This window comes from Anas platyrhynchos, chromosome 3, assembly GCF_047663525.1.
Source record: "Anas platyrhynchos isolate ZD024472 breed Pekin duck chromosome 3, IASCAAS_PekinDuck_T2T, whole genome shotgun sequence".
Taxonomy (NCBI): Eukaryota; Metazoa; Chordata; class Aves; order Anseriformes; family Anatidae; genus Anas; species Anas platyrhynchos.
In genome coordinates this window covers 82,723,928-82,740,923 of record NC_092589.1, presented here as the reverse complement: position 1 = coordinate 82,740,923, position 16,996 = coordinate 82,723,928, and the positions used below count along the sequence as shown (strand labels likewise).

General features: G+C 42.1%; 1 protein-coding gene across 3 annotated transcripts in view; it reads right to left on the bottom strand.

Annotated features, from left to right (window-relative positions):
- The window catches only part of RNGTT (RNA guanylyltransferase and 5'-phosphatase), a 184,231-nt gene that overhangs the window by 152,441 nt on the left and 14,794 nt on the right, over nucleotides 1-16,996 (bottom strand). For all 3 annotated transcript variants that reach the window (XM_038176904.2, XM_027454915.3, XM_027454920.3), the window contains exons 5-7: nucleotides 16,566-16,641; nucleotides 12,462-12,711; nucleotides 90-199 (exon numbers count right to left, since the gene is read on the bottom strand). In XM_038176904.2, the coding sequence (XP_038032832.1) occupies nucleotides 90-199; nucleotides 12,462-12,711; nucleotides 16,566-16,641 (436 nt within the window). The remainder of the gene's footprint in view (nucleotides 1-89; nucleotides 200-12,461; nucleotides 12,712-16,565; nucleotides 16,642-16,996) is intronic.

Genomic DNA, 16,996 nt, shown 5'->3' with positions numbered 1-16,996 from the left:
ATTTTTAATGAGCTGTTCCCTCCTGCAAAACTAGAAACATAACACATTTCTAGACAATAGAAATGATGAAGTTCTAAATGTTCTCATACCCTTCCCATCCACAGAACTGCTGGCACTTTTGCTGTATTCCTCCTAACTTTGGTTGCGTTGTCACCTGGGTCACACATTTAACTGTTATGCCTTCCAAGAAAATTGCACCCTAAATAAAAATAAAATTAAAAAAAAATAGTGCGTAAGCTTTCATAAAAGCATATCAGAACACATCAATATAAGAGTCAGGCTAGTTTTGCAACACATGACCTTCATGAGCAATACTAAGCTTGAAGACTCCTTCCAGTCCAGCACTAATACTCCCCAAAATACCAAGAAACATCAGTTCAACTTTGCCAATAAAACCAAATATGTGGGCCATATTATGAACACAAGATTTAAGATGAGCAGGAGGAAGGGAAGAAGGGAGGAAGTGGTAAGGGACAGGCACTGTAGACCTCTCAAGAAAGTTCTTACATCAAGCTATAGCTCTTTTTATTTGTAATTAACATGTTTTTATTTAAAAAGAAAGTATACTAGTATCAAATATTTAATTGTAAATTGGTCATAAGTAATTTGCATTAGGGATCAAATTAATAATCTTCAGTACACTTAGTATTATAATAAGGTAGCGTTGGACATATCGATGTGGATGAGAATCTAGACTTAAACAGTATCATAAACCTGGAGAAAAATGCTGTGCTGAAAGGTCAGAGAAGTCCTTCTCGCACAAGTTTTCATGACACCATTTTAAATATGTCAAGAAAAAATATGGCCTGAAAATAAATAAACTGGACACTAATGACAAAGTTGAACGATGAAGCGTTAAATAAAAAAAATTTAATATATAAATTGTATTTCTAGACCAACAATTCAGTGTTTTCTTCCATCCATGGAAAATAATACTAACAGCACAGAAACTTAAGTATAAAAGAAATTAGCCTACTAAAGTTACAGAAACATCTTTGGACACTTTTTTTTTTTAAAGCAAATACTTCAGCAGATGAACCAATTAAGTCTTATTTTTCTCCCTTGGAATCTTTGAGATACATTTTTAATTCAATAATTACTTTTATTCGGATCTAGACAGTAATTCCAATATAAGAAGCATAAACACATGGATTTTACCCCCGCTTAAGTATCTAGCACATTATGTGTTTTCAGAACTTAAACTTACACTGTAGGGGGAAAAAAGTTACCAAAATGTAGAAGCTATCCTGAATGTCACAGAAGAGTCTCAGTAGAGATCAATTAAAGAGCACTGGCAGTAAGACCCAAACACAAACAACCTTTGTGTTCCCGAAAAGGCTTGATGATGAGTGGAATAACAACAAATTCTGCCCAACAGAACACAATAAGGCTGATTGTTGAGAACAACACGTTGAGAACATCACATTGAGAAACCTGCCTAACTAAAGATTTCTATGGAGGTTTCAGACCTACCAGACTTATTTTGACAGCGTATCAAAATCTCAATGCTTCTCAAAAAAGATCTAAGTATGTTTTACTTGTTGAGCTCTGAATTCTGCAAATGAAGACAGAAGCATCTCCTACCTGTTCTCTAAAACGCTTGCAACTTGCTTGAACAAATCTAACTCTATATTACTGTCGTGGTTTAACCCGGTCGGCAGCTAAACACCACGCAGCCGTTCGCTCACCCTCCCCCCTCCCTCTCTGGGACGAGGGAGAGAAATGGAAAGTGAAGCCCGTGAGTTGAGATAAAGACAGTTTAATAAGACAGGAAAATAATAATAACAATAATAATAATGATGATACAATAGTGATAATACGAAAGTAATAATAGTATGTACAAACAAGTGATGCACAATGCAATTGCTCACCACTCGCTGACCGATGCCCAGCCTAACCCCGAGCAGTCCGGCCCCCTCCCCCCAGCTAGCCACCCCTATATATTGTTTAGCATGACGTCAGATGGTATGGAATACCCCTTTGGCTAGTTTGGGTCACCTGTCCTGGGTCTGTCCCCTCCCAGCTCTTACTGCACCCCCAGCCTGCCCATTGGCAGGACAGAGCAAAAGGCTGAGATGTCCTTGGCTTAGTATAAGCACTGCTCTGCAACAATTAAAGCATCGGGGTGTTATCAGCACTCTTCTCATCCTAAGCCAAAACACAGCATTCCACCAGCTACTAGGAAGAAAATTAATTCTGTTCTAACTGAAACCAGGACATCTATCCACCCCTTATTCCATACCATTTATGTCATGCTCAGGTTACACTCTTTTCCATACATTCTAATTAGTCACCTATAGTAATCATGGTAGTGATAACATACAGTATAATATACTAATTAACATGGTACAAAAATGAGTTCATGGGCTATTCTCACCCAGTATTAAATCTCCTTGAGGTACACACCGGACCTCTCCGTTCTTTTGCATCACCCACCAAGTGTATCCAGGTCCCTGAGCGAAAACAATTCCACGAATAGGTTTACCTTTTCCTGAGGCAGGAGTAGCCCAGACTGTTTTACCCAGCATATTTTTTACATGCACTACAGGAACTTTATCCCCATCTACAGTACGTAACAGGTTTGATTGGGCAGGTCCAGCTCGGTTGGTAGATCCCCTAGTATTGACTAACCAGGTGGCCTTTGCCAAATGCGTATCCCAGTTTTTGAACGTCCCAGCACCCATTGCTTTCAAGGTAGTCTTTAACAGGCCATTGTATCGTTCAACTTTCCCGAAGGCTGGTGCATGATAGGGGATGTGATACACCCATTCAATACCATGTTCTTTGGCCCAAGTGTCTATAAGGTTGTTTCAGAAGTGAGTCCCATTGTCTGACTCTATTCTTTCTGGGGTGCCATGTCGCCATAGGACTTGCTTTTCAAGGCCCAGGATGGTGTTCCGGGCGGTGGCATGAGGCACCGGATATGTTTCCAGCCATCCGGTGGTTGCTTCCACCATTGTAAGTACGTGGCGCTTGCCATTGCAAGTTTGAGGGAGTGTGATGTAATCAATCTGCCAGGCCTCTCCATATTTATATTTCAGCCACCGTCCTCCATACCAAAGAGGCTTTGACCATTTGGCTTGCTTGATTGTAGCACATGTTTCACAGTCATGAATAACCTGTGCTATAGCGTCCATGGTCAGGTCCACCCCTCGATCACGAGCCCATCTGTATGTTGCATCTCTACCTTGATGGCCTGAGGTGTCATGGGCCCATCGGGCTATAAATAATTCACCTTTATGCTGCCAATCCAGGTCCACCTGAGCTACTTCAATCTTAGCAGCCTGATCCACCTGCTGGTTGTTTTGATGTTCTTCAGTAGCCCGATTCTTGGGCACATGAGCATCTACGTGGCGTACTTTCACAGCCAGGTTCTCTACCCAAGCAGCAATATCTTGCCACAATGCAGCAGCCCAGATGGGTTTGCCCCTACGCTGCCAGTTGTTTTGCTTCCATTGCTGTAACCATCCCCACAGGGCATTTGCTACCATCCATGAATCGGTGTAGAGATAGAGAACTGGCCATTTTTCTCGTTCAGCAATGTCTAAAGCCAGCTGAATGGCTTTCATTTCTGCAAACTGACTCGATTCACCTTCTCCCTCAGCAGCTTCTGCAACTCGTCGCGTAGGACTCCATACAGCAGCCTTCCATCTTCGATGCTTCCCCACAATACGACAGGACCCATCAGTGAACAGGGCATATTTCTTTTCATTCTCTGGCAACTGGTTGTACAGTGGGGCTTCTTCAGCACGACCCACCTCCTCCTCTGATGATATCCCAAAGTATTTGCCTTCTGGCCAGTCCATGATTACTTCCAATATTCCTGGGCGACTGGGGTTTCCTATTCGAGCCCGCTGAGTAATCAGTGCAACCCACTTGCTCCATGTAGCATCAGTTGCATGATGCGTAGAGGGGACCCTTCCCTTGAACATCCAGCCTAGTACTGGCAATCGGGGTGCTAGGAGGAGCTGCGCTTCAGTACCGACCACCTCCGAAGCAGATCGAACTCCTTCATATGCTGCCAATATTTCCTTTTCAGTTGGAGTATAGCGGGCCTCAGATCCTCTGTATCCCCGACTCCAAAACCCCAGAGGCCGACCTCGAGTTTCCCCAGGTTCTTTCTGCCAGAGGCTCCAGGTGGGGCCATTCTCCCCGGCTGCAGTGTAGAGCACATTCTTTACATCTGGTCCTGTTCGAACTGGCCCAAGGGCTACTGCATGGACTATTTCCTGCTTGATTTGTTCAAAGGCTTGTCGCTGTTCAGGGCCCCATTCAAACTCATTCTTCTTACGGGTTACTTGGTAGAGCGGGTTTACAATTAGACTGTAATTTGGGATATGCATTCTCCAAAACCCCACAACACCTAGGAAAGTCTGTGTTTCTTTTTTGTTAGTTGGTGGAGACATAGCTGTTATTTTGTTGATCACATCCATTGGGATTTGACGACGTCCATCTTGCCATTTTATTCCTAAAAACTGGATCTCTCGTGCAGGTCCTTTGACTTTATTTTGTTTTATGGCAAAACCGGCTTTCAGAAGGATTTGGACTATTTTCTTCCCTTTCTCGAAAACTTCCTCTGCTGTGTCACCCCACACAATAATGTCATCGATGTACTGCAGGTGTTCAGGAGCTTCCCCCTGCTCTAGCGCAGACTGGATCAGTCCATGGCAAATGGTAGGGCTGTGTTTCCACCCCTGGGGCAGCCGATTCCAAGTATATTGGACTCCCCTCCAAGTGAAGGCAAATTGTGGCCTGCACTCTGCTGCTAGAGGGATGGAGAAAAATGCATTAGCGATATCAATTGTGGCGTACCACTTGGCTGCCTTTGACTCAAGTTCATACTGAAGTTCCAGCATGTCCGGCACTGCAGCACTCAGTGGTGGCGTGACTTCGTTCAGGCCGCGATAGTCCACTGTTAGTCTCCACTCGCCATTAGACTTTCGCACTGGCCATATGGGACTATTGAAAGGTGAATGGGTCTTGCTGATCACTCCTTGGCTCTCCAATTGACGAATTAGCTTATGGATGGGAATCAGGGAGTCTCGGTTAGTGCAATATTGCCGCCGGTGCACAGTTGTGGTAGCGATTGGCACTTGCTGTTCTTCGACCCTCAGCAACCCCACAACAGAGGGGTCCTCTGAGAGACCAGGCAAGGTAGATAATTGTTTAATGCCCTCTGTCTCTAAGGCAGCTATACCAAAAGCCCACCGGAACCCTTTTGGGTCCTTGCAATATCCTCTTCTAAGGTAGTCTATGCCAAGGATACATGGAGCATCCGGGCCAGTCACAATGCGGTGCTTTTCCCACTCATTCCCAGTCAGACTCACTTCAGCCTCCAATACAGTCAACTGCTGAGATCCCCCTGTCACTCCACAAATATAGATGGGCTCTGGTCCTTTATAGCTCGATGGCATTATAGTACATTGTGCACCAGTGTCTACTAAAGCCTTATACTTCTGTGCGTGTGACGTGCCAGGCCATCGAATCCACACAGTCCAATAAACTCGATTGTCCCTTTCCTCCCCCTGGCTGGAGGCAGGGCCCCCCTAATCCTGGTCAGAATCTTCTTCATTTCTGTGTTTGAAGGACTGTCTGCTGGAAGTTGGAGCAGCAAACTTTTCAGAGAATCCCTTTTTTCCGATTGTTTTCTTTTGCAACTCACGTACCCGTGCCTCTAGGGTCGCGGTAGATTTTCCATCCCATTTTCTCATGTCCTCTCCATGGTCTCGTAAGTAAAACCACAGGGTGGCACGGGGTGAGTACCCACCATATCGTCTTCCTTGTGTGGGTGAACGCCTACCCCTGACAGCTGAGACACTGCTTTGTACAGGTACGGAGGAGAATAATCTCTCTTCAAGTTGGTGAACCTTTTCAGAAAGTTTCTCCCAAGTGTTCTCTTTTGGTCGTTGGACACTGGTTGGTTCAGGTTGGGGGGAAGATAGATTCTCTTTAAGTTGGTGGACCTCTTCAGAAAGTTTCTCCACAGCTGAGACGCAGGCCTGTAAGGAAGAGGAAAGACTTTCTTCGTACTGCTGGAGTTGTTTAGCCGCTTCATCCACTGTGGGTTCCTCATCCTCTTTCCAGGCCATTATTGCCAATGAGCTGGCATATGATGATGGTGCACTCCGTACAAACTTCCGCCACATGGGTCGTGTACACTTGACTTCATCTGGGTCTTTGGATGTTTGTCTGAGGTCTGGATCCTCATAAATCACTTCCCGTACGGCTAATTCCCTCAGGTACTGGATTCCCTTCTCCATAGTGGTCCACTTGCCTGGTAGACATAAAAGTTCTTTCTTGAAGGGATACCTTTCCCTCACAGCTGAGAGGAGACGCCTCCAGAGGCTGGTGGGTTGTGCTCCATCTGCAATTGCTTTGTCAATGCCGGCGTCTCGAGCAAGGGATCCCAGCCGCTTGGCTTCCCTGCCGTCTAATTCCACACAATTGGCTCCAGAGTCCCAGCACCGGAGCAGCCAGGTGACAAGCTGCTCACCTATACAGCGACCAAAATCTTTTCGCACATCTCGTAGCTCACATTTGTTTAGGCTTCGGGTAGTTACTGTTGATTTTTCGACATCCTCATCTTCCTCCTCCTGAATCCTTGATGGCCCAGCGTCGTCATCATCTTCGTCATCTCTATACCTAGTTTTGGCAGAAGCCTTACCTGGATTGGCAGAAGACTCTCTGCGTTCTAAACGACCTGAATCTCTATTCCATTTTTTCACCTTCTCTACAGGGGCAGCTTGCACTGCTACTGCTCGTTTCTCTGACTTTGTTACAGGGTCTGCCACAGGGGTTGGAATACCCTCTGCAGGGTCAACTTGCACTGCTACAGCTCGTTTCTCTGACACGGCCGCAGGAGTTGGAGCGGCTGCAGGAGCTGGAGCTGGAGCGGTTGCAGGAGCTGGGGCTGGAGCGGCTGCAGGAGTTGATGAAAGGAATTCTTTTGCTCCCTTCCCCTTCCACACACCATCGCACTCATCTCTTCTACCCTTGAGCAAGTCTTGCAACTAAGTTGGCAAAAATAACAACATGAATTAGTAATATTCTGCCAAATTAGTATCCTAAACTAGCTCACCATAGGATGAGTCAACGCTGGAGCCAGTGCAAGGGAAGCAGAAGGAACACAGGGAGCGAAAGGAAAGAAGAACTAGAGTTTTCAGTATAGCCTGCATTTAGTTAAGATTGGCTCGGCTGCCTTACCTAATCATGTTCTAAGAACAGCATATCCTAAAGAAAAAAGCTAGTCCATAACCTTAACTACGTCAAGCTCCGCAGACTTCTGGTGCATCGCTTATCCCGTGTTATTTCTGTTTGCAGAACGCCAGAGTGCAATGCCAGTAGGGACTGCACAGGTGAAAGCAAAAAGCAGGCAACAGCAAAGATTTAAAAAAAATAAAGTCAAATGTGAAACCAGTGCCTGCCCTTTGAAATTCTCTCTTGCAGATTATCTGATTAAGAGAGTTATGCACATACACAACTGCTTTGGAGCTGCTAATGTCTGAATGCATACTGTGATCAAGTAACCATGTGAACTGAAATCAGCTGCATGCCACTTCTATGCCTGATATCCCAAGCGTGATATTGTATCACTATAATCTTGAGAAGTTTACAATCTCTGTATGGTAAGAAAGATAAAAAGTTTGCGTGCATTACTCCAAATTACAAAAGCATTAGCTTCGCAGCACATAGGAAGGATACACACTGATTTGGTTCCAGTTACCTTGCTTGGTTTGGTTGTTGTTTACTGTCAGGAATTTCAACTGTTTATTGATTTTAAAGACCTGACCATGTGCAGCAGGGTCTCTTGCACAGGTGGCAGGTGTTTGATGCACACAATCGTATGTATACACACATACACAATTAGGTTTTGAGGGTTGAGGAAAGGTGCAAGTCTGAAAGACTTAGGGAAACAACAGTGCTTACAATTGGACAGCCAAGCCAAGCTTGTGTGTTTTGTTTTTTCCCCACACAGGCTTCTCCATTCCTCCGGTAGGCACCTTGTAACCTCTCCCTGTAATGCTGTCGATTTTAAACAAGTAGAGACTGGGAGGAGTGAGGAGCAAAGCGCTGGAGGTCACAGGATGGAGATGAGGTTGTGAGGTGAGGCAGTAGGAGAGTCAAGGCAGGGAATATTTCACTTGATTATTGCAGCCTACGAATATAATCAACTCAGTTACCCAGGGACTTCATCCAGATGCTAGTTTAAATTGAGCCTTAGCTGTATGGCAAGACAAGGCTTTTCCAGGGTAAGGTCAGGCCTCAAGCACACTCAGCACCGAGGGCACAGCAGTAGGAGAGCAAGGTGAGTCACCTGCATGTATCGATGCTTGCTTAACTGAGCACTCCAGAGGTCGTGAGGAGGTTTCCTTGGATAAGGTGCCAGAACTGTACTCATCAAGCCCTTCCCTCCACACCCCTCTGCCCATCACTTCAGCAGAAGGAGAAGCAGCTGTGTATCACCACATCCTTGGCTCTGATTCTGAACCCTACCTACAGGGGCAGGTGGGTGGGCACAGCCCCAATCCTACAGCCCCCTGACCCCAGTGGCTATCACCAGGCCTGGGCAAGAGCCATCTTCAGCTACTCAGAGACTTGACAAAGTGCAAAATGCTCAAAGACAGCCCTCCAGAGGCCAAGAAACATTTCAAAGCTTATCAGAAAACCAGAGAGCACGTATCTCCTGAAAGAGGAAGGGAGAGACACTGATCAGCTTAGATTTGATTCCTAGAAACAGAGGATCACACTGCAAGAACTGCCTCTGAGCATGAACAAGCAAAAAAAAAAAAAAAAAAAAAAAAAAAAAAAAAAAAAAGGCAACAAAATCCTACTGACTGCCCTCAATAACAAAGTGTGCAACTAATCATGTTTTCTGTGGAGTGGCAGGCTCCGCAGAACTGGGAAAAGCAGGAAACATCGCTTCTTTTGAGCTCGGCTTTTGATCTCATCATGTTCTCGCAGATGTAACTCAGAAAACATGGGATTGATGAAACTTCTGTAAAACAGAAAAGCAACTTGCTTCTAAGCCAGCCTCAGAGGAGTTGTGTTGTGTTTTTTTTTTAAACTAAAAAATGGCAAAATATTATTGAGGAGCACCTGGAGGGTCTGGTTTAGGTGTAAGAATTAATTCCACTTTCTCTAAATTTCATAATTGCATATTCTTAGCTTTGTGACTTGGTGGTGGTAGCCTTAGAAGTCAGTGCTATCCTTAGGAAGGGCAGGGGGAGTTCTCTATTCAATATAAACAAAGCCCTACACTTAAAAAGAAATAAGCAATTACACAAATGCACACTGGTAGGCAATTAGTGAAAAGGACAGAGGCAGCAACAGACTAAAACGTGAATTAGTATTATTTTGTCTCTATATATTGAGATATATAAGCAGAAGCATTAGCCTTAAGACACATGAAACTAATTTCTCCCTATTAAGCACTGGGATGGCCTCAGCTAGAGGCTTGTGTTCAATTCTGGGCACCAATGCCTCAGAAAAATGTAGGCTAGCATGACAAAGAATGACCAGAATGGTCAGAAGTATAAAAAAAAAAAAAATAAACCATAGGGAAAAAGTTAACAAAGTGGTATTTAATGTGGGAAAAGAGAAGGCTGAAAGCAAACATGACGCCTGTCCTTAAGCGTATAAAATGCTGCTGCGAAATTAAAAAATAATCTTTTTCCTATATCCATCAAGACATGTCCACAGGCAGAACACTAAGTATATGGGTTAAATGTACGAAGGGATGTTAGAAAGAGGAAAATGAAGCCTGTAATATTTGAATCGATGTACATTTGTACTTAAATATTACCCTTGCTAAGTATATCAGCCGTGAGGTTTCAGAGTTTCCCTCTGTCTCACAGATGACCACAAGACAGCTGCCCTCAACATCATGAAGCAAATCCCTAGCAGTAAGCACCTCTTCCAGACTGGCTGAGACATAACCACCCATTTTAGAAGCATTAAATATTACGCTCTGTACTTACCGTGAAATACACAACTTACATAGAGATAGAACAGATGGTACTCCTTAATCAACAGTAAGAGATCTGGGTGACCCACGAAAAGTTGGGAAGTTCTGGCTCAGAATTCTAACTTTTTGCCCTATTTACGAAATACTTGAAGATTATTTTTTTTTCCCCAAAGTGAGATTCTAAGTGTCAGCTAACATTGCTTCAATGCTATGGTCAGCAGGGCGTGCACTGAGGGAGTCAAAACACATTTGGATTTGCTGTGTAACACCTGAGACTAGAGCAAGGGGGCTTGCTGTTACCTGTCAGCTACGTTCAGGTGATGGTGAAGGAAACTGTAATGGCACTATGCTCTGACTGTTCCAACACTTTGTAAGGGAAAAAACAAAGGTTGTCAAGACTTTTTGACATCAAAATACAGAAGCTTTAGTTAAAGATGCTGCAGTAAAGTTTCTCATGTCCAGGACGTTATTTCTGAAACAGGCAGCATGCTAACTTCTCCTTGTGGCTTTCTGGGCAGTTGCTCCTGACTGTTCATCATCCTAGCAAGATGCCTGGGAAACATCTTTTCCTCTACCCATGATACTTTACTTCTATTCCCACAAAGACTTGTGTCAAACAAAAACATTTCAGCACATCAGAATCATACCAGCCCCCATCAGTTTGACATTACACACCCCTAGGTGTGTACTGAGGGGGTCAAATTAGAAAGCCAAAAACATCTGCTGAGGGAAATCAACTGTAATGATGAACATCGAGCCCTTTAGACAGCAAAAGAAGAGAAAATCTAGAGCAAGTGGTATTTACCTGATAATCATTCCCCCTGTAGATGGCATATTTACAAGGAATCACAAACAGACTGTATCCATGTCTACTCAGTTAAGAAGCAGTCCAATCTGCCAGCCAAGAATCACGGTAAAGAATTCTCCCCGTGCCTCCTCTTCATGTCAAAGACTGTTCCTCCAGAGCTGCAAAACTGAATTATACGAATATGCATATTAACTAGATGACTTTCTTTCATAAATTCTCTAACTCTTAATTAAGTTTTCGTTATTAATATGCTTATTCGTATAATTTAGCTTCCAGCTTTCAAAAAACTATGCTGGCAGATAAGAAAAAGCCTGGGGAGCCAGGACTGTGATTCCCGTTCAACAGATCAGTTTAGCTTTATACTTGTGGGGAAAAAAAAATAAATCACTGGACCTCACCATCACACCTCAATTACTAATGCATCAAAAGACAAGTCAAAAAATATCAGTTTGGCAGTTAACGCCCAAAGTTTTTAGATACCAAGGTATTACTGCAAGGCTAATGGAGGTAACGGCTATATCCCTGAATATATTTTGACTATGAATTTTTACAGTATCAGCAGTCTTTTATTTCAGCTGATGGTCTATTGGAAAGTGATTTTCAAAGGTCATCTTGCTTCTTTGGACAAAGTTTTGCACTCCTTTCAGGCTAATTTCTACTATCTTCAATCTGTAAAGAATGATGAGCAGCTGCAGTAACAACGCATTTTTGCAGCACGTTTCATGTGAGGATTTCCATGTGCTTGCAAACACACCTCAGCACACAAACAAAATATTTCAACAGTAGGCGAAAGGATCTAAATCTAGTTTTGCTCTCAGTAATATTCTCCTGTACTTGTTTTCCATACAAAACAAAAGTCATAGATTTGGAAAGAACTGAACGATTAGTACAGTCCAAGAATATTCTCCATACTTGAGTATTAGTTCCATACTATAATTAAGCTACAGTAACTTAATCCATCAGAACTATGCAAATTTGTCTAAATAATCACAGTAAGTGATCACATTTCTTATATTTCTTATCACTATTAGAGTTAAAATAGCTTTGAAAAAAAATATGATTTCAAAATTGTCTTGGGGTTTTTAAGATCCTATTGCTGTTTGCTAATCCTAGTCTCAACCCCCCTGGATTCTCAAAAGTAAGAACATTTATTAAAATAAGCGCTGAACTTAAAAGATTTTGAATTTTATCCACACATGGCTGCAAAAAATAAATAAAAACTGTTTCATATACACATCCCATAACATTTCACCTCTAAAGACAGACTGAACAATTGAGAAAAGCTCTACTATCTCAACTCAAGCTTAAAAAAATGTTGTATTAGAATGAAAGACGTTTAGATGTAGAACTTAGGAATATGGTTTAGTGGGGACTGTTAGTGTTAGGTCAGAGGTTGGACTCGATGATCTTGAGGTCTCTTCCAACCTAGAGATTCTGTGATTCTGTGATTCTGTGATTTTAAATCGTTATTACAACTGAAATAGGTGAGGAGTTAAACGCTGAAGTTCAATGTTCAGACAGGAAACAAAGTTTGCAACAAGTCAACCTGTTTTTCCTGGTTAGAGGCAGTACTACCTGTTCCTGACTTGAACGAGCACCAGCACTTTTCTGTCACATACAATGTAGTAACATATGACTAAGAGTTTATGAAAGTAATCTTAGAATATTAAAGTTCTTAATCAAAAATACCAGTTTTAGGCGTTCTTTTCTCCTTTTGCCAAAGGAAGAGCTTGATGATCCAGGTTCTGATTCTTGGCCTCCTGTTCTACCACCGTCATCGTCCTCCTCTTCATCGTCCTCAAAGCACCATTCTGGGAGCTCAGGTGGTGATGGTGCATCATCTTCATCTCCATAACGACGGAATAATTCCTTCAAATAATCCCCTTTATAAATACCTGGTGGTCTAGCCTGAGCAAAAGTAGCCACAGCTGCCTCAATACTGTCAAATAAAAATGGGAAAATTACTCTGTATGTCTTATTTATTAGTTAGGGCATAGAATGATTAAAACTTATTTAAAATGTATTGGTATTGCGAATTCAGAAAAAAAAAAAAGGTAATTACAAAAACATTCATGATATTCAAACCACCATATTTCGATCAGCCCAGCAGCTGTATTGCTCTTGCAGAAGATTTTGCGTTGATTATGCAGACACTGTGTTTATATCTTGGTCTGCTTCCATCTCCTAACTGCAGCTAAGAGCTGCCTGCTGGTCACCTAGGCAAAACTTTTGTTATAACTACAATTTCTATTATTGCTGTAGAAAAGGAATGGATGACATGTAGCTAAGTACTTAAGGACTGAATGAAGAGGAAAAGAAGTCTTGATGAACAGAAATTTAAGTCATAAAATTCAAATACAGCTACACGTTTCCTCCTAAGAATTACCTTCCCTAGAGGCTTTGCCATCACATTGACAAAATGCATCCAAATCTTTTGTAGCAATTTCTCTTACAGGCAGCTTCTCTCAAAAAAAATATAATTTAAAAAATATAATTTAGCTAAACAGGGAAGGACTTCTAACTCTCAAACTTAACTGCAGTAATAAACCGTAGACAGAATCATAAAAAAAGAGTTTGAAACCAAACTAACAGCCAAGCACCTTTACTAGCCAACTGGAGAACACTCCAAAATTTATGTCAATGAGCACAAGACACCAAGTTGGGCATGAGCGTTGATCTGCTCAATGGTAGGAGGGCTCTGCAGAGGGATCTGGATAGGCAGGACTGATGGGCCAAGGCCAGCTGTATGAGGTTCGGCAAGGCTAAATGCTGGGCCCGGCACTTGGGGCACAACAACCCCACGCAGCACTACAGGCTGAGGGAAGAGCGGCTGGAAAGCTGCCTGGCAGAAAGAGACCTGGGGGTATTGGTCAATAGCTGGCTGAACATGAGCCAGCAGTGTGCCCAGGTGGTAGAGAAGGCCAACAGCATCCTGGTTTGTATTAGAAAGAGCTTTAGGACCAGCAGGGGCAAGGAGGTGATTGTCGCCCTGTACTCAGCTCTGGTGAGGCCGCACCTTGAGTGCTGTGTGCGGTTTTGGGCCCCTCACTACAAGAAGGACATTGAGGTGCTGGAGCTTGTCCTGAGAAAGGCAACAAAGCTGGTGAAGGGCCTAGAGAACAACTCTTACGAGGAGCTGCTGAGAAAGTTGTTTGGCCTGGAGGAAAGGAAGTTTAGAGGAAACCTTTTCATGCTCTACAACTACCTCAAAAGAGGCTATAAGCAGGGTGGGGATCAGTCTTTTCTCCCAAGTGCCAAGTGATAAGACAAGAGGAAATAGCTTTAAGTTGCACCAGGGGAAGTTTAGGTTGGATATTAGGAGAAATCTCTTCACGGAACAGGTTGTGAAGTGTTGGAACAGGCTGCCCAAGGAAGTGGTTGAGTCACCATCCCTGGAAGTGCTAGGTTAAAGGGTGGACCAGGTGATCTTAGAGGTCTTTTCCAACCTGAATGAATCCATAAAATATAAGAGATCACTAAAAGGTAAATCCCCATTAGGCTTCTTGACAAGCACGAATCTTGAAGCTGGAAACAAAAGCGCATATTATTTGCCGTGAATATTTTTTCAGATAATAAAATAGTCTATCCCTGGAACAAGGAAACCATACAGATAAAATGAAAAAAAAAAAAAGCTAAATACAAAAATCATTTTTTGTCTGATCCATCCAGTACAAGACAATGCCTGAGAACTTTGAGATAAGTGTCCCAAAAGAGAGAGATACACTTCCTAAGAACCAGATAAGTTTGGTTCCCTCTCCTGATCTTCAGTAAAAATAGAAAACACTTTCAGGAGTAAGGTTATCAGATGGTCAGGGGATCTCAGAAATGACAGTTTAATATCTGAGTTACTTAGAAAGATGTTCTTCATTCTGTTTCATAGAACTCCTAATTTCTTCCTCACGAGACAATTTTTACTTTTATATCTTTCTTAAATCATATTATATCTTCTGTAATCAATGCTACCAAAAAGCTAAAGCAAACTAAAAAGAGATGGGGCCTGAAACATGCTCAAATTTGTCTCCTATTAAATTAGAAGAACTCTGCGCTATTATGGAATAGATAATAATGAAAGCCAAAAGAAGCAGGAGAGATTTTAAGCTCAAAAAGCTAGCAGAAAGAAAACATACTGTGCAAGTTCTAGAAATACGGCCTCTTCCAGGAAAACGAGGTGTAAGGAAAGAAAATCTAGTAAGGTTTCTGATGACTAGCTAGAGGGCTTTCAGTCTGGATGACCTTTCTTTAAACTAACTCTGTATTTTAAAATACCTCTCCGCATTCACAATGCATCAGCTGTACTCTGTACTCCTGTATCATACGCTTAAGGAATGAATATGGATGGATTTTTCCATCAGGAAAACCTTATTTCCTCTACAGCAAATAACAGTGCCTTATTTTAACGAATGATACAGCAAATTGGATTTATCTTGATACAATGCCTAGCATTAACTACCACCTTGCAGAAATTCTTCTGCTGTGGCCATTTTTACCTATCAAGTGAAATCTGAGTGCTCTCTTAAAACAGTATTACAGAGAGGAACAAACTCGATATAATTAGTTATTTGAACAAAACAAAAACAAAACCAAAAAGATATGGCTGCTAAGTTTTAAGGCTTTTCCCACACAGGTTTGAAAATAAAAAAGAGGCTGCATAAAAGGACTTGCAAATAGACTTACAGTCCTTTTCTCCAAAGAGGAAATGCACAATACTGAGTCTGATTACTGCATGCTGCTTTTAAGTTGTTACATTAAAAGCATACAGATTTGCTATTTCATAGGAATAACTATAATCATGCTATAAAAATCTCGGTATCTGTGTCTAATTCCTGTACTCAGCTAAGATTCTGCCAAGAATCAGCCACCCACTGCTAACAGTGTTCTGTCTCCATTACTCCAGTGCCTTTATTCCAAGTTTACTAACAGAAAGCAATGACCCAGTTCTTTGCAAACAGCTTGCAAATACACGGTAATCACCAAGTGAACTCTATGTCCAGTCACAAGAACAGGCAGCAACTGGAGTATAATTTTCTTCCCTTAAAGGACCGTACCAGAAATACCGTCCAACTGCTGAAAGGACTCATTAAGGAACACACCTTGCACGTGACCCAGTCGGCTCAGAGACAGTGTTTCATGAACACTACCAAAGGTGCAAACTCAGGCTCATCAGCATGGTACAGGCAGTATTTTTTAAAGCCAGCATTATTTAGTAAGTTCGTTACTATTTATGAGGGCACGAAACTTTTAAAGTACAGGTGCCTCTGTAGAAACATGCCACAGACTTTAGTCAAACAATGACTGGAAACAAGGACTGTGTTTCCCTGTCACCAACCCAGAAGTATACATGCCTCTCTGCTATTGCTCTAGCTAATGTCTCCTTTTCAGAACTCAAGAAACTAGAAGAAGAAACTAGAAGAGTTAAACACAAACCTTTGTGAGAAAGCAGAAGAAAAAAAAACTCTGAGCATTCTCTGAACTCTACATTATTACTCAAAGAGTGGTGTATGTCATGGGGGACAGAGACAGCACAATCCATACACTTCCAAAAGCCCACACACAGCAGGCAGAGCTAACTTTGACCTACGAGACCTGAAAATTTTGACTGGCTAAGCCTAAGCTACCTTAGGAATACTGTTAGCATTGTTTGCTCAAAATTAGTAGGAAGTTATAAAATAAACAGTGAGTAGCTGTTCATCGTCTTGACAGCTATGCTGTCAAAGCTATGCTGTCAAGTCGATAAGTAAAACATACTGAAGATGCTATTAGTCTACAAATTCACAGGAATTAAAATTCAGTTACCTCCAGTCCATCTTTTCAACCAAAAAGGCACAGATCAGAAATCCAGTTCTATTGAAACCATGCGTGCAATGGACACCTATACGAAGCAAGAGAAGAGAATAATCATTTTAAAGTAGTTTTAACTAATGTTTTAGTTTCACAAGTGTTTTTGGATCTTCATCAATAACACAAATGAGTTATCTTCCTTCCTATCAAGGCATCCCAGATGGCTTAATGCATACAAGCCTAAAAAAAAATATTTATTACATTCTTCCTGCAAATTATTAGCAACAAGAATATAGGATACTTCAGACTGCATCAACTCAAAAATACCAACTTAATGCAACTCACATGTGGCTAATACAGACAAGATTCAAAATTGTTCATTTGTTTGTTGTTTTTTTTTTTTTAATTGAATGATCAAACACTTATCAGAATACATTGCAGTCAAA